At 39.9% G+C, this 18196-nt stretch overlaps 1 protein-coding gene across 3 annotated transcripts in view; it reads right to left on the bottom strand.

The window, feature by feature from the left end:
* Positions 1-18196, bottom strand: part of LOC146594342 (protein phosphatase 1 regulatory subunit 12B-like) — a 90691-nt gene that overhangs the window by 61236 nt on the left and 11259 nt on the right. The window contains exons 6-13 of one of the 3 annotated variants that reach the window (XM_085307671.1): positions 17144-17223; positions 16465-16613; positions 11807-11916; positions 8369-8572; positions 7569-7642; positions 5799-5924; positions 1105-1290; positions 363-548 (exon numbers count right to left, since the gene is read on the bottom strand). In XM_085307671.1, the coding sequence (XP_085163797.1) occupies positions 363-548; positions 1105-1290; positions 5799-5924; positions 7569-7642; positions 8369-8572; positions 11807-11916; positions 16465-16613; positions 17144-17223 (1115 nt within the window). Of the gene's footprint in view, positions 1-362; positions 549-1104; positions 1291-5798; positions 5925-7568; positions 7652-8368; positions 8573-11806; positions 11917-16464; positions 16614-17143; positions 17224-18196 lie in introns of all 3 variants that reach the window. The other 2 variants (XM_085307670.1, XM_085307672.1) reach the window with 2 other exon arrangements.

The following is an 18196-nucleotide window of genomic DNA, read 5'->3' as shown; positions in this document are numbered from 1 at the left end:
TGTTTTCTGAATGTGTCTTGCTCCAACACTCATATCAAGATGGGATTCACTTTACAGAACCTATTGCCAGTGGCTATTGTGCTGTCTCTCTACACAGAGGCTTTCAGGATTGATATTAGTAGTTGAAATAGCTACTGAAGCAAACAGCTGAGACACGCTGAAAAGACAAGTAGAAAATTATGAAACTAAATTTCACCTACAACCCAGTGATGAGTCAGTTCAAAACTTTAAGAAGGAGTGAGAGCAGCAGACTGTAACTCCACATCACACCTAAGACACAGTTCTTACATACCCACCATCACCAACATGTGACATCTGGTTACACAGGAGGAATGAAATGAACTGGCACTCTTCTCACTAACCTTCTGCGCTCCCTGGCTTCCTCAGCTGAGAAGTCCTTTCCTGYAGTTGAGACAGCACCGGCATTCGCAATACCATTGGCAGAGCCGAGTATAGCACGATTTGTGATTACACCTAGGGGGGTGCTAGTAGAGATGCCCTCTGTATTTTTCTCTACAGCAGAATCAGTTTGTTGCCTGAAAGGGGCTCTGAAATAGAGAAGACATAATGGAAAGCAAAGCAAGTGAACTCGACTGCTAGCTGAGACCAGACACCTCAAGGGAGCACTGACAATTCRTTTTTCTGGTTCTAGATCTCTGTTTTTGAAGAGAACAGCACACATTAAAATKTTTAAAAAATTGTAGAAGAATAGGTGGGAGGAATTCATAATCTTGACATCTCTGTTCGCAGTAAAAAAACGATTATAAAATTTTACTGGTGAATAAACAGAAAGAACGAACTACTCCAAGAGCTTGTAAACTGAATGCCCAAGAGCAGCCAGAGTAAAACACTGCCTAGCAACAGGATAGTAAGAGTGCACAATTGAGCACTCCAGTGAGTGAAGAAGCTAAGGTTACATACTGCCTTTTAACTGCTTCCTGGTGCATACACACTCCTGAAACAGTTTCACAGGCCAATACTGAAATATCTTACCTGTGCTTCCTATGTGCAAGTGTATTTCTAACTCATAATCCATTCTAGCATTCTGAACTTCCAACCCAAATGATGATTTTCTTCAGCATTATCTGAGCTGCGAGCTGTTACCTGGTATACTGGCGGGCTGATGCAGTAGTGTTCGCACCGAGAGATGTGGGACAGGAAGAGACAGGTTGCCACTGGGTGCCCAATGAGGTAGATGAACCAATGGTAGTGGGTGAGGTAGCTAGAGATGTATTGCGACTGGTTGAAATGTAGGGACTGTTGAGGTCACTACTTCTACCAAATGAAGCACTGTAAAACATCATAAAATCATGTCCTTCAGAGTACAGTTAATATTCAACAGAACATCACTCCAGCTGGGCTCTCAGCTGAAAAGGGAGGGAATATTATATCTTATCAAAATGTATGCAGAGATTAGAATACATCAGGATCACTGAAGATCATTCATGTACAGGCTAGCACGAGCATCACACCTTTTGGATAAACCCAGTCAAGTTTCAGTGAAAGAGTAATGGTGCAGAGGTGAATCAGTGAAGATCAGAAGGGAAAAATCCGACTGCACTGAAAGCAGCACACACTGCACCTCTGCACATGGGAGAAAGGTGGAAACAATGAGCAAGGATCAGACTGTTAAAAGCAGGGAAGGAAAGAGTGACATAAGCAGATCTGGCTGCATCACCTCCTAAGGACRTCCAGTACTTTCAGTTTTAAGAACTTCTTTTCAATGGCTTAGAGCTTCGGCAAAGATGACTGGCTCAGGCTCTGATTTTCTTTAGGGAGCATTTGGCACAAACTCCATGTATTTGGAAAAGGGCTATCAGAATTGTCCAAAAATATTCAAGAATAAAAGTTGACCTAGAAGAAGAGCAGACTGGGACAAAGGTAGGTGTATGGAAAGCTGGAGTAAACAGAYTGGAACTGGCTGTCAAGACTGGAGGACGAGTCAGAGCAGCCTGAGGCTGAAAGAAAACTTGAAGGGGACAGGTTAACTGCCAAGGACAGTTCAGGGGAGGATCCAGTCCAGTTCACTTTGGCAYCCAATTTACAAACAAGTTTCATATGCCAATACCACCAGCCCATAATAAGCCGTTGGTCCCTCTACAGCCAGAGGAGAGACTGGTGCACCCTGGATGGCCTCCGTGGAGAGATCTTTTACATCTGGGCTCTTCAGTTGATGGCTTTTTGCCATATCCAGGTCACAAAGGAACAATCAAGTTATTGTCATCAGGTAACAAGCTCCACTGGATCTCAAGCAAAGCTTCCTCTAGAAAACTGACTCCTGCCCTGGAAAACTGGAAAGCAGGAAGTCCTAAATAGAAATAACTGCCTCCTCTTGTTGACTCTTTGCTCAGGAGGAGAAGGCCAAGCCTTGGACATGTGCTGGGAGGAGGGTGAGAGCAGGGAGCTGAACCTGGCTGGTGTGGGTTTGCAAAGCAAGCAGCTGGGAAGTTGCAGAAATGAGGGGGAGAAATCAGGGCCCAGCATACTGAGATGATGATGGTGGTGAAACATGCGTGAGCAGAATAAATGAAGGAAGAAGCAGGTGAGAAGCTGGTGGCAACCACAGGGCAGCAGGGTCAATGTGGATGCTCAGACACTCTGGCACCCAAGAAGGATACTAAGGTGTAGAGGTTGGGATGTGAGCTTTCAAGGTGGCTTGAAAGGAGACAAAGGATGTGGGAAGGAAGGGAGGAAACATGGCAATTATTTAGTAAGATCTGAAACAGGCTCTTTTTCAGAAGGGAAAAGGTAACGGAAAGGGGAGAGGTACTGGTTAAAAAGATGAGACAGCAGAATGGAAACAGAACCAGGCACCAGGGAGAACAGAGATGTGGGAGGACTTGGGAGGGGAAGAAGAGGGAAAAGAGGATAAGAGTATGGTGACGCTACTCAGTGTGCCCACTCCTACRCATACCCACCCCGGGCTGGAGAACTGAAGTGCAGAGGCATTCAACTCGCCCACTCCTGCTCACAAGAAGGGAGCCAAGGCATTGCCAGCTGTATGGAAATTCAACTCCCCATCCAGTTATCTTGCATGGGTGATATCACACAGTTTGAAAAGGACTCTAATGCCTTTAGTAATTGTTCGCATTTGGTGTTAACAGGTCCAGAAAATTACAAGAAAAAAGGTCAATTGGAAAATCCTGTTAATTAACACCTGTGTCCATATGAATTTATAAAAAGGAAGATTATGAACTTATGGTAAGGAATTTGACATCAAAAATAAAAAAAAGCAGTGACACATGGCTATGCATTCTCTAACATAAACACCAGCAAATGGGTGATGAAATAGAAAGCAACATGTTAAACTGATAAAAAGAAATACTTCTGAAAACAACTAACTTCTGGAAAGCTCATTGCCATAAACCAGTAAGGCAAGCGGAATGCAAAACTCTTCAGATGCTTACACATGTGAACCCTTCTTGTGAGGCATCTCTTACAAGATGATGCCAAAGGAAGGATGCTAGATTAATTCAGTCTGTTATGCCATGCTCCCCCCCCATCCATTTACATACAATCAGTGTGAATGAGCTGTTCAAAGGCCAATATGCTTTGAAATGGAGAATAGGCTGWCAGAAAAGTGTTTTGTGAAACTTTTCCGTAGTGATATGCACCCAGAAAAAGTAGCATGAATGGCAATATCATCTGATAGAGAGCTTTAACATGTGCTTCAACTAAACCTGACAAATATTTGCAAAATTACTGTAAACTATTTTGTCCGCTTTACAGTAGAAAAGCCTTTTTTGATGTCTTATAAGAAAATCTGTTGCCATTCTTCACTCTTYATTCCGGGGTCATATAGAAGCATGTACAGCATTTAGCTACATACCTTTATGGAGATCAAATGCTAAAGTAAAAGGGAATGCAGACGTACAGATGAAGACCTGTCAGTAACATCCATGTCATGGCTGTTCACCTTAATTCCTCCTCTCAGRATGAAATTTTAGCTTTTAGAATTGTATTTAGAGTTTTAATACATGGAAGTGACGAAAAGTTTATTCTTAAAGGGCAAACTGGTTCCCTTTCTCATCTTAGAGGCTGACACTCAAGGCTGGGAAAAACAGAGGTTCAATATGATTATATGTAATTCTTCTGTGTTTTTCTATAGCAAACATTTAGAGAATTGTGGGAAAAATAAGATTTTACTGTTTGCCCATAAAACGTAAAACTGCTGAGATCTTAAAAAAAAMCACCAAAAAACTCCACCCTGGTTTTGACTCCTATTAGACAAAGCTATTCTCTGTAATTTCTCACAATCCAACACCCTCCCACAAAAGGCCAGAATTCAGCATTTGAGACAAGAAATCTGTTAGTGCCAGTCAAAACTTTAGTTACTCTCTGTAACCAAGGAAATACAGTACAAATATACAAACTGTAATACTAACCCTAGTTCTTGATTAGCTGAAATAAACAGTCAAAATCCGTAAAATTTCTACGGACATAGTGACTGTAGTGATGTTATTGACTGGACTGTCTTTTAGAACAGGGAGCAATAAGGCATGCTAGCTGCAATAAGTAAGTTTTCCAATGCAATCAGCTTCTGCTTGTTTGACTGCCTTTAAAGAGAGACAAGCTACGGAGGCTGGCCTGTCATCAGGTCCCAGGATAGATGTGAAGTCACTGGTATGGATCAGCAGATCAGAGGAAAAAAAAAATGTACTGCTTGAAGTGCTTGAAGCAGATGTTTCACCTTTTGTGGAAATGTGTCTGCATATGCTCAGCAATTAAAGACATGTCCTCTATAAAGCTTACCGCTAGCAACCTAACAAAACACATGTCTCTTCCCAAATACCTCAAGCAATTGTTCTATCGTCAAGATAGTAATTTAGTTCAGGATCTAGAATTTGGTGAATCACCATCTAAAACCTTGAAACGTTTCTGGCCTTTTCGCTAAGCTCAGACAAATGTCTTTGCAGCATGACGTGTTTACACATGATGCTGCGACAGTTCTCAGTATCCCCTTAAATAAAGACGAGGTGACGGCGTGATACTTGCATGAGGGAATGGTTGTCCTTCTCTCACTAGAGACGAAAACTCAGTTAACGTATAATTTGCCTTATTCCACCAGCAGACTAAGAGCAGGCCACTTGTTCATCTCATTCAGAGATGGCCATTAGCGGGTGCTTCAAGAAAACCTCTGCCTTCCAAACAGGTAAAATATAATACCAGTTAAAGAAGTTATAAACAGGATTCCTTTCCTGATTCTGCATGGCTAGTCAACCAGCAATCAGAAATTACCTCTAGTTTCACATACAATCTGCAGAAATTGTTTTCTTACTGCCACATAAAATGGTTGGAGACAGTCACACTCACTAACAAGTGTCATCAGTAATGCACAAGAACCCTACTATTTTTCACAAGAATTTTGAATTCATAAACATGCACTAATACAAAACCAAAATTAAAGAGAAGCTACAACTTACCTGTTAATTGTTATCCAAACAATGATTTCACAGCATAATTGCTTTAGTCTCTATAAACAATCTTCCTTCTATTATCTAACCATAATACTAACATAAAATTGAGACAGAAGATTTTGCATTTGAATTATATGAACGAAAGTTTTTAAATTCAGTTCAACAATTTACAAGTCAACACAATCGATGGCCTTTAAAAGACTGTTTAGCATGACAAATGCAGGCAAATCTAAATTTTTGTTTCCTGTTCCCAGCAGTGAGAGGGTCCAAAGGCCAAGTACACTGACGTGGAATACAGAAAGCAAAAGGGTGAAATTTGGAAGGCATGTGAAGAGTAGATCTGATTGCCTCGGAACCCATATGAAACAGAGCTGGCCATACCTTTTCAAGTAAGTAGATACATAGGTGGCTGGTGCACCAGAATGAGGGGCTTCGTTTCCCTTTGAGTCATCCCTCCATGGCTGCCGGGTGTAAGAGCCGCTCCGCACTAGGTTAACAGCTGATTCTCTAAAGCAGCAGAGAGTGAAAGGCTGGTTTAGAAAAGCTTCTGGAGTATGATATTGGCTTCTCTACAGTCCCATTCTGAAGAGCATTTACAATGCAAAGCCTTCTCCTCTGCTTAGGAGTGCCACTGTTTAGAGGTGACAGCTYATCGAAACACTTCTACTGGTCTTAATATTAATTTCTGTGATCACTAGTTGTACTATTTAAGAATTATAAAAAGATGCGATGTTTTGCTTGAGGAGRAGCAAGACCTTTTTTAAAGCAGAAAACTTGTAATTGAAGTTTAGATTGCCCATAACAGTATTTTAATATACTAAATAACACAATTTGACATGGCATATCATGGCATGGCATATCCTTTGCTATGTTTAGCAGCAGAAAACAACAAAAATATTTGTCAGCATCTAAAACTACTTGGCAATTCATAAATAAATTTTTAGTAATGCTATTTAGCATAGTTACCTGAAATTAGGGCTTACTCCTACACTGGCAAAATGCCATATTTTGCTCTGCTCAGGGGCTAGACTGCGAGCCAGCCTAGAGTGTATGCAACAGTAGCCCATTCACTTGTTAGTCTGTAATTATTTTCCATTTTTCAACTGCACTATTGATTCTGATGCCCTTTCAGACACCTGGGGGCTCCACAAAGTGGCACTCATGCTGTTTCAAAAGGAAAAAAAATATTAGGAAAAAACCTCTACTACATAAGATGTCAGGCCACCATCTGTTCATGCAGTCCAGTCCTCCTCATTCTCTATTTTATAAAGCAAAGGACTCTTATCAGCAGTCAGCTGGATGTGCCACTCAATATGAGCTATTGCCAAAACTACTCGGGCTTATCAGTCATTCAAACATAAATTGTCTGCTAAATTCCAAATCACAGTGGCTGGCTGAGATTAAGCAAGAACACAGCAGGGAGGTTCCAGCAAAAGATCAGTGAAGAATCTCAAACTGTGCTAAAATTCTCTCTCATGGTCATCATCTTCTACGACTTTTTCACATGAAATTACATTTCATGATGACATTTCTGTGTGTGCCTTTCTAATACTTTTATAGGAGTGGCAGGAAATGAGACTAAAGCCTAAGTCTTTCTCCCTCTTGCACAACTGTGAAGAATCTGTTTGGAGTAGTTAGCTCCTCAACCACGTCTTGAGATACTTGAGACATTCCATTTATACTGTGCTTCCAACCAGGGGCAACTATATGAAATCACTGTAAAAACAGCCCCTGAAATTGAAACAGTTCCATATACAAGGGAGTTCACAAACTCAGCTGAATCAAAAAGTGAAATATGTGTGAACAAATAGACTGAAAGTGACTATTGAGCATGTTGCAGAAGTGCAAGTATAGGTGCCAACTAAAGAAATCAGGAATTCACATACAAAAGGAAAAAGTAGGCTTAAATCTAGTTTGCTGGATGGAGACAATATATGTAGGAATATAGAGGTGGAGAATCCAGTCTGCTGTCCTGCTCACCTAAATGAAAGCAACTTACCAGAACATTTTATATGTCAGAGATAGCATTAAATACTGTCAATACCTGTGCACTTGGGAGTGCTGAGAAAAGATACGAATCATGAACACAGGAAAAAAATGTATTCTGGAGGAACAGACTAYAGGACAGAAGCTGAGTTCAGTCAGTCTTACCTGTTTTCTTTTTCTTCTATATCGCTTGTACTGCTTAGTCTTCTGGGGGCTATTGTGGCAAGATAGCTCTTGTTGTCTTTATCCTGATGAAGCAAAAGAAGTATTTCAACTRCAAAGCTGTTCTACTTTCAGTGCATTCAATGATAAAATTCTTGTTCTGCTTTTTTCTTCAATTAAGAAAGTATTTTCCCCTCACTCAACTGGTTTAAGGTATTTTTTTGGGCAAGAAATCTGACAACATAAAGGTGCCAGTTTTGAAAATGATTTTCTGAACAGCATGTTAGTAAATAAAAGCAGCTTCTAACAAGCTGTTTATCCAGTACTATTAGATAAGCATCTAGGACTACTTTTAAATGAGCAGCACAGCTACAGCTGGTGAATATATGGGATGGGATTCACTAATACAGCTGGTGGACATATGAGGAACCCATTTAGATGACACAGAAGGATAATTTCCACTGTGCATGTGTGTTACTGTCCAGATTAGAGAGTTTCCATTAAAGAATGGGCCACACCAGACTGGTAGCCATTTTTCACTGACAGCAGACTTCAACTTGAGTAAAAGGGACACTACACGCCAATTCTGCAGAGAAAACTGACATGAATAATTAAAAAAAACACATATACAAACACACACATTTTATATATATATTAAAAAAAAAAAAAAAGAGAGAGAGAGAGGCCTAAATCTGTTCTGGATACAAGAAAAAGGCAACAACTCAGACCCAAAGGGAAAGGGTCTTAAACCTGTGAGGTAATTACTAAACTAGAGGGATGCACTAAAACATCTTTGCTAGAAGCCAAACCTTTTCTTTGTTGTCTAATAATGCAGATATCCGAGGACTCGATGAAGAACGATAGATAGAAGAACTCTTATCTCTCTGTGCTTCGCGAGTAGCAGCAACTTCACTCAACATGTTGTGGCTGCCAGTCTTCCGTAGACCCAGCCGCCAAGATGAAGGTGACTCATCCTTCTGCTCTTCTGACTTGTTGAGCCAACTGAACTGTAGTGGAGAAAGAGGGACATTTGGAAGAAATAAGGGTACTGCAAAGCACAATCTAAGTTCTGAAAGAGTGTTAACAAGCCACAGCTTTTGTTGGGCTATGCTTGAAAGCATAACACTTTGATTTCCCTTTGAGTCAATTTGATTTCCTGCTTAGGTTTAATTACATGACATAGCTCAAGAGGAGCTCAGAGGGAGGCAAGCTGCTGTAGCGCTCACATCACCAAGGACATTTAATGAAAGAAGTCTTGTGTCCCTGTGCAGCTCTCCTCACCCACATAATGCCCTCTTCCTGCTCTGTAGTAAGAATTTAAAGAACAATGAAGCTTTTATTAGCACTGGTTTAGGACGGAGGAATTATTCAGTGAAGGCAAAAAAAAAAAAAAAAGAAAAACCCTAAAGTAATCAACTCCTAGGAATAGCTGCAAACAAAACTTTGCACAGACCGTCAAACTGGAGAGGGTCCAGCAGAGGCCACTAGGATGGTCAGGGAGCTGGAGGACAAAACATGAAAAGGGAGGGAGTGATGAAATTACGCTTGTTTAGCATGAAGAAAGAGAGACTAAGGAGAGATTTAACCGCTCTCTTCAACAAGCAGGAGGGTAGAAATTACAGAAAACATAGGGTTAAGCCTCTTCTCAGAGGTCTGCAATAAAAGGAGAACAAAGAACAGGCCCAAGTTTCAACATGGGAAATTCCATTTAGACATGAAGAAAAAAAAAATTCCCCTAGGAATGATGCTGCACAGGGACAGGAAGCCAGAGGGATGAGGATATGTCCATCCTCAGAGGCTTTTCAACGCTCAGCTAGACTTTGTTAGTTCAAAGCAACATGGTACTGGTTTGACATCAGCTCTGCTTTGAGCAAGAAGTTGGACTATAAGTTTCCAGAAGCCCCTTCTAACTTAAATCTTTGTATGATCATGCAATCACATGTTCTATAYGTATTATGGAATGGACCTTCATGTGTTTTGTTACATAAGGCACATTTGACAAGCATATATTATTCCTCAAATGTTCAACTGTGCAAATGTACAACTTTAGCTACAATTACAAAGCCTCACAAAATGATGCCTACTGCCATTCAGGAACAGAGCCTGGGCACCATAGTAAAAACTTSCACAAAGACAGGGGCTCAACACTGCATTGTTTAAAAAGGGCAAACAGAACATTAGGAATTATTAGGGAAGAAACAGAAAATCAAACAGAGTATCAGCAAGCCCCTGTGTTACTGAACATCCTCAATACTGCACACAACTCTGGTCTCCACAGCTCAAAAACAGCATAGAACAAGTGGAAAAGATTCAGAGAAAGGCAACAAGGATGAGTAGACAGAACTTTCATATGAGGAGTGATTCAGTGTATTAGGACTTTCCAGGTTGATATACAACAGAGGAATACAAAATCATAAGTAGCACCGAGAAGGGTGAACAGGGATCAACTATTTATTGTTCCTTCCCATAAAGGAACTAGGGGCACCAAACAAAACCAGCATGTGGTAGGCTTGAAGAAACAAGCACAGGAAGCTCTGTACAATGTGTAATTAAGCTGGAGAACCTTTTGCCACTGCATGTTGTAGGTTCCCAAACATTGTGGATCCTCAAAAACTGACCGTAAATTCACAGAGGCAAAATCCAACAGCAAATAACAAACACAAAAATACCACCCTCAGGCTCAGCAAGTCCTTGAAGTGCAAACGGCTAGAAGGTGGGAGACAAGTCCAGCTAAATTCTCACATCTTCTTTAGTATCTTTTGATGGTCACTGTCAAGGGCAGGATAYTGAGATAGACAGGCTTTTGGTCAAAGCTGATAAAGCATTTCTATGCTATGTTCTATGTAACACAGAACACCTGACATCATCCAAAAGAAAGGAAGCTACTGGGGAGYTCTGTCCTCATCTAACAAGACCGCAAAGATGAAATTATCACTCCAGGGTTTTAGCAGAGTGCTCTCTTAGATAACATTATTTTAATGCAGATGCACAGAGTTAATCTGTACTCTGTTAATTCTGGTGCTTTCAGGCTAGTGAGCTACAAAACRAATGCCTTTATGTCACTTTGACACTTTCCTCAAGGAAAGCTCAAATTCCTCAGTAGAAAAATGCCTCCTATAATTTACAAACAACGTAGGACAACACAGACTAACATCTCAACGAACAGAGGCAACGCAAGCACTCGTATATCCCTGTATAAAACCCAATCTGACAACGGTGGTTACAAAACAACAAAAATGTATAAGAATGTAGAGGAGTTGGTCTTAAGKGACTGATGTCAAATCAACAATGGCTTTGCACATAGGCCCCACTTCTGAACCCTACCAGTGTTACTGTGGGTACAAACAGCTCACATGAGGTGAAAACAAGACCCTGCAGCTAAGAAGAGGGTAACTACACTTCTCACACTTTGCAGCACCCTTCTACCTTTAACGCTTCCCCAGCTAAGTAAGCCAGAGGTGAACAAAGCCCATCTGGCAAAGAAGCTAGACTTAGTAGTATGTTTAAAAAAGAAAAACGTGTTTAACCAAGAAACATTTCCCCTGTCACATGTACCTAGTACTTCAGTTTTTGGGAAGCAGCCTGCATTGTATAGTTGTCCTTCACGTTCTGGTGCAAAAAGAAACCAGAAGCATAGGATACTTGTCCTTGGAAGAACATGGAGTCTCCTGGTGCCATCTAGCTGAGTGACGTGAGAGCTGGAGAATTCAGATAAGATTTCAGTAACTCTGCTTCACCTTTAAAAAGCTTTCATAGCCTAGCTATCTAGTCAGATGCAAACTTTATCCTCTCTGCTTACTGGGCTGTAACACCATGCCACTGAATCAAGAGTTTGGCAACTCTATAGACTCTTTAGAAGATAATGCCAACTTCACTGCTGATACAGAGACAGGAACCAGCCAGTGAAGGATGGTGAAGGATCTCCTGCTGGTTAGAGATTGGCATCAGCTATTTCAAAATTGACAGTGACACAAAGTACTTGCAGTAAGCAGGGTGTCTTTTGTGAACAGCACAACTTGTTTCAGAGGATGAAAGACTGGGAGAGGCATACAGATATCCTCCTTTGTGCCAGTCTGATACTACTGTTAACACAGCATCTTTATCATAATCACATTCTATTGTGTTTCCCTCATTCAAGTCTTACAGCTCCTCTWAAAATCAGTTTTAGAGTATCTATTTCCCAGTAAAATCTACTGCTTTCAAGCACTATTTGAGTCCCCATCGATTCCAAATTCACTTACTCTTCTGGCAGATGCAGTGAAGGAGTTGGGCTCTGGTGGTGGTATTTGTTCAGTGATGCTAGGCCTGGTTTCATGGCTGGAGTGGTTGGCAAAGGACTCTTCCTTCCTTTCTACAATTTTAAACAAGAAGAGAAACCAAATGTTTCAGTATTGCACTTCCAAGGCTCTTCTTTACAAGCACAATGTGCACTAACCTCAAATTCAGAGTTGCTGTGACCTCAGAATGCTTTAGATCCTAAAGATGATTTCAGTGTCACAGCTAAGCAGTCTTTTTTTTCTGCAAGGAGGCTTTCTATTGACTTTTTATTTCCTCAGTCACAAGACAGATATGTTTGCCAAGTAAAGTAGAAGCAAGCTTTTGAACTTCACCCCCACAGACAAGCAAAATCTTTGCAGGAAACATCTTAAGTAGGACAACGGAGTTTATTCACAGTTTTGTTTCCTTCTCAGTGATTGCTTTTCTTCCTGAATTTCACAAGGGRAGAACAGAATGTGCCATTACTATCACAGTATATGAGTATGCATTAAAGCACGCATCTCCTGAGTGAGCCTGGTGATGGATTTTGTTTTGCTTACAACTGGCTCACTGCTCATTAGACTACTGSAACGGGCCAGAATTAAAACTTTATTTATATCTATGCACCAAGGTTGACACCAGATTATCTGTCAGGTTTTACCGTGGCACAGAGAAACCAGAGACTGTTTCAGGCATTCTGTTCAAACATAAAATTCAAAAATCAAATTCTGTTCAAATGACAGAAGTACACAGGGCTATAATATAGGCTACTTACAAAATATGGCCACATGCAACATGCCTTAGAAATGATGTCCCTACACCAACAAAATGTTCTGCTATTACATATAAAAAGTAGTTTGGCAGGGAGCATCTCTGAGGATGGCAGCTTGGAGATCAATCTTTCCGAAACAAACCTTATCACCCCTAGAACACAGGATCCAAAGGACACTGGAAACAGAAAAGCGCTAGCTAAGAGAAACATTTAAAAATAACAGGCAGTTAGCAGAATTGACAGAACCAGGATTAGAGAGACAAGCATGCATATCCCCAAGGAAGAGTCTACTTGATACTGAAGTTGACCTCCACCTGTCTCAATCACCCTTCCCTCTCTTTTTATTATCTCAGAATTTACAAGTCACCTGCACCAAATATTTTATTTCTTGAGCTCAACACACCGAAATATTGCATGCTTTTGCACAGCCCCTTTAGGAAGCAGGCAGTAGATTACTCATTTTTCCCTGTAGGCCTGACTCAGCTTACAGAAGACCATGAAAACAGATACAGAGTTGGACAAAAAAATTACATGCTCGCCTTTTGCTCATTTCTTGAGATTGAATGCTGTAAAACATGGGAGAATTCAAGACACTGCAGGAAGGAGAGGACTGTAAAACAAAGATCTGACCTATCCTGTGCAATGTGTTCTATGTGACCCTGCTTGAGCAGGCGGGTTGGACTAGATCGCCTCCAGAGGTCCCTTCCAACTTCAGGCATTGTGTGATTCCGCTCGATTCTGTGACCTGACAATCGGCAGAGATTATAATCTAGAGTAGATGGCGACTGGTGACCCATTCTGGAAGTTTATAGTATAGAGGTCAGGTTTTAAGGTCAATCCTAATTACAAGGGCAAAAGTCCAAGTAGTAATGACAGGTTAGGAAAGAACTGTAACTAATATGACCAAAAGGAGTCAACTGCAGATGAAGAACAGGTGAAAAGTACCTTGCACTGGCACAATGAGAGATCAGATGATTACAGGCATCTTTGTCTTCAGTGTAGGACATCATATTCTAATTTACTAAAATTTGAGCGATAAACATCATGAATTCCAATCAACAGGAAACAGGCAGGATTAGTCCAATCTCCCCAGAATGAGTTTGGTAAGACGGCAAATTTAGTTCTTTCTTTTGGTACAACAAGGCCTTTCAAAATGTGGTAGGAAATTTCAGTTTTAGATGTAATTTCTCTCAAGGGTTTTTTGAAGCATTTTAAGCTTCCCTCACCTGTTTTAACTCACAGTAATCAACTACTGAAATAGGTACTGTACAGAGTAAGGCTGTCCTTGCCACCTGCGAATGACCACAGATTTTAAACTGATCTTTCTTTTGTATATATATAGCCAAATGCAAAACTATTAATTGTTCTTAAAATGAATAAAATGCCATTAAAGCTTTGCTGCTTTTGTTTGAYGAGCAACACAGATTGTAAYAAACATGGTACTCTGAGGCACTCCSAGGCACTCCAGCAATTTCACTACTCACCTCTTCAAGTTTCATAACCTCCTCCATTCCCTGTAAATCCCACAAATCTAATGCAATCTGAGATCCTTCAAAAATCATACTTCAGAATAATCTTCTGTATTATACTGTCAGCTTCTGCTTTGTCCCAGACCATGCTCAGTTAGCAAAGGAGTTCCAAAGTCCMTTTTTCTTTTAAAAGGTTCACTCCTAACAATGTTTTCCTTTTTCTTCTTTAATTCTTAATCTGGCCTTTAAACTCTTTAGGGCAATAACCCTCTTTGTCTGTCTAGCACTGCTCAGCCACGTAAATATTAAATATCAGAAGAAACTGAAGAGGCATATGAACTGGCGTAGAGAGATAATTTTCATGTTTTCAGAAACAGACCTCCTGTATCCATGTAAGCATTTCAAATGTCTAGCAGATACAGTATAATTGTTAAGACTGTATATGAAACTCTGCTAATACCAGTGACACCTATAATCTTCCATGAAAAGAAATTGTCATCCTTACTTATCTTGGGAGGACTTCTTCACTCATACARCACATGGGATGATGTTATGTAGTTATGAACCTTTTTTAAAAAAAGAGTACTGAAAGTGTGTACTCCATTAATATATGCAACAACTGACAGCTACACCCACAACCCTTYGGACAAATTCACGTTCATTTTCTTACGGGCTCGAGAAGTTTATGGTGTAAGCTTCAATTCTGATTGAAATTTCTTCAAGGGGCTGAGAAACCCTCTGGGAAAGGACAGTACAGGTAACAAGGCCTGAAGCCTGATCCTTAAGCTTTCTATCTTTGAATTGATTTGGCCTTAGTACTTTGCGATCGATTAGTAGACTGTAATGTGCTTTCTTTAGTGAACTAATTCAATAAAAACACCTGCTCTGGCTTCATACAAAATTTAATGCTGAATGYTATAGCACTTTTCTTGCTAAATGATCTTGTGCTGTTCCTGAAACAGTTAAACATCATGTAGCTCCATTTCTTCCAACTTTCCGTTCAACTTTAGGAGGTGTTTGGTCAAGCCTTTGCCATGTTTACAACAATTGATACATCACTACACAGGGCTACTATCTAGTAAAACACTGATTTATTGAGCAAATAAACTGTGACTTCTACTACATGACTGCTTCCGCCACTGACTTCACTACATTTGCTTGATTTACAAGCCAAAAGATTTTTCATTTTGTTACTGTCACATCCAAATAGCTTTTGCAACTACAAACTCTGCTAAGATCAGCCAGGATTCTCAATATCCCTCACACTGTAATGAACATTRTAATTCATAGAATTAGAATACACAGAAAAATTTTACCAATATAAGCAGCAGGATAAAACTTTAAATATACTTCTCTTGCAAGGATTTATTTATTAGTATATAAGATAGAGGCCAAGTAAGMTGATGTTAAAAGCAGTTTAATCATTAAACACGTCATAGTCTAAGATCTGTCTCTCTTTACAAAAATATTAAGTACAGGTGTTGGCTTACTGCAAAATTAAGGTTCTTCATTTAAACTACCAATGCCGCACATATATGCTGCTTAAACTAATTAAAGAAGCTTTGGAGATTATGGAAAAGGAGTAAGATTGAAAGGAAAGGAATAGTATGTCAGCTATATGCTAGAGTATAAAGCCTAATATCACTTCATGTATTTAATCCCTATTTTTCCATTGTGCTCTGCAATTATTATACATAACTATCATTGAAAAAAAAAAAGTTCCCTGTCTAACTGCATAGAAAAATTTCAGCTCTTCCTTTCAGTATTGTGATCCAAATACAGCAGATTACTACCTTCCCACATGTTCAATTGCTTTTCTAGAGTCTTGTGGTAGCTGAAATGTTCACCCTGATTCAGCCAAGTAAAATAAAAGAGAAAAAATCTGTTTAAGAAAAACTTATGCAATACTGTATTAGCTTAAATCCAAGTGAGCTGGAAGTAAAGTTAAAATTCTACCCAAAGCTCTTTTCTGCTGATCTGGGAGTCAGCAAGGAGAAAGGAAATATATTTCTTTTTCAAAAGAATAGCACTGGTTTGGAACATTGAGGAAATCAAGAAGGAGATGTTTTTATGATATTAAAGAGTGTTACAGGCACTGTGAAAAGAGAAGAAAATTCTTCATTGCCTCAATGTCAGTCATTAYGAACTACTACAAAGTGAAATGGTTTGAATTTTGATATTTTAAAGAAAATATTTTTAATAAATAATTTCATGGGRAAGCCAAGGCTTTGACATTTAGAAAAAGCTTACCAGTACACTAGGTACAGAGTTCTCCATATTCTATATATTGGAAGAAAGACTTCAAGATATCTTTAACAATTAAACAAAAAACGCAGTTGTCAAACCAAGCCCCTATCACTGTACTGCTAATGATTAAATCCGAGACTGAACCATGTCTTACCTGACTCCTTTTCAGCATCTGATTCTGAAACTTCATCTTCTTCAGCTTCCTCCTCCTCCTCCTCAGAACTGGAACTGCTAGAGTCCTTGTTCTCTTCCTCCATTTCCATGGAYTTCAGCGTATCTTCCTCATAAAGAATCTTCTCTTTGCTGAAAAAAACAGGGACTCTTAATGACTGCCAGGCAAGTGAGATATTTCTGTATTCTACTTTTTAGTAACACATACAMATGATTTGCTACATAAAGAGCAAGCAAGAGGACAAAAACCATCTACAGTTTCCACATCTGCATATCCAGCATTGTCCATTTGTTGTGGATTCCAATGCTAGTCTCACATTTTTTAAGTTTGCAGGCCTTTCTTCATCCAAAAAAATAGAGTGTCTCTGCCTGGGGCAACACAAGTATCAGCTGGGTTGCACAGTTSTGTACAGCTGCAACTGTGCAGTTCTCAGCCCAAAGGTCAAAATGATACTCAGTGAGAGCAGAGACTGAGGAACTGAGCACCACCAAGCAACTGAGCACCCAAGTCTTTGTTCAAGAATTTGAAAGAAACAATAAAATGAACGTGAACAGCAGCACATTTTTTAAACCAGCTGAGGCAAGCTGACTGCTAACAGATGAAGCTGGTGTCCTATGGCATTCTGCACAGCTCTTTGTCAAAGAAAAGGAAAGAAACCTACTTTGTGAAGAGTCTGCTTTGAGGCTTGCCATTCATGTCGGCTTCAATTAGTTTATTCCTCGTCTCCTTCTCACTTCGCAGCTGTCAAAAAGTCCGAGAATATTGAAAAAAAGAATCAAAATACACATCCCAACAAGTCGCCTCAGCACAATTTGAGAATTATCACAGCATAAGGTCAAGTCAGCCTTGTTAGATGAAAACACATTTCATATCATAACTGAGGTGTCTTAATAAGTCAATTCAATAGATAACACATCCATAAGAGCACTGGATGTCTTGGACTAGAACTCCATAAGGGCACAGTTACACACTGAGTGTGTCCTTAGTCTCAAGCTGCAATTTAATAAAACTTTCACCAAAATCTGCAGCAGTCACTGCTTGAGACTCGGAGATAAACATTGACTTCCACTGTACTGTCCTCAGTCTGCTCACACACATATGGTGCTGGCAGTCTGTCCCCACGTGTTCACCTGCACATGAAATCAGCCTAGATCCAGTTTAAAATCTGCTGCCTCTGTAGCTAATATTTACCTGCTCTCAGAGCAAAGTACTTAGGTTTGCCCTGTACAGGCAACTGATGGATCTCCTGTGAGGCTGAGTCACTTCTTAAGCCCCTCAAATTCTGGCACAGGCCCACAGAGGTTCCTCAAATTGCACAAGAATACCTGCGACCATTACAGCAACTGAAGTATTTTACTCAAAYAGCAGCAATGTGAACTGTATTAGCATTGATAAAACAATAACTGCAAAATTGCAAAATTTTTTTGGTAGCACCTAGCACAGTTGAGTTACAGTTATGGTTACAGCTGAGGTTAAAAAAAAAGAAAAGAAAAGAAAAAAAGGAATTGCAATTATAGGCTTACTTTCCAGCCTCTGTGTATCATGTTYAGTGTAATTATTCCTTCTCTTTGGATAGAAGGAGCAGACCCTAGGCACATGAAGCAAAAGCTCTGCAAATGCTGAATGTGTGAAAAGCTAAATGGAGTCCAATGCAGACCAAAGTTTTATAGTACAGTGTTTTACTAAATGGAATAAAYTGCAAAAGCACAGCAAA

Source organism: Rhea americana, unplaced genomic scaffold, assembly GCF_003343005.1.
Source record: "Rhea americana isolate MKP2758 unplaced genomic scaffold, rheAme1 scaffold_261, whole genome shotgun sequence".
In the NCBI taxonomy this organism is placed as follows: domain Eukaryota; kingdom Metazoa; phylum Chordata; class Aves; order Rheiformes; family Rheidae; genus Rhea; species Rhea americana.
Note: the sequence above shows the minus strand (reverse complement) of the source record. Positions and strands in the feature narration are given on the sequence as shown.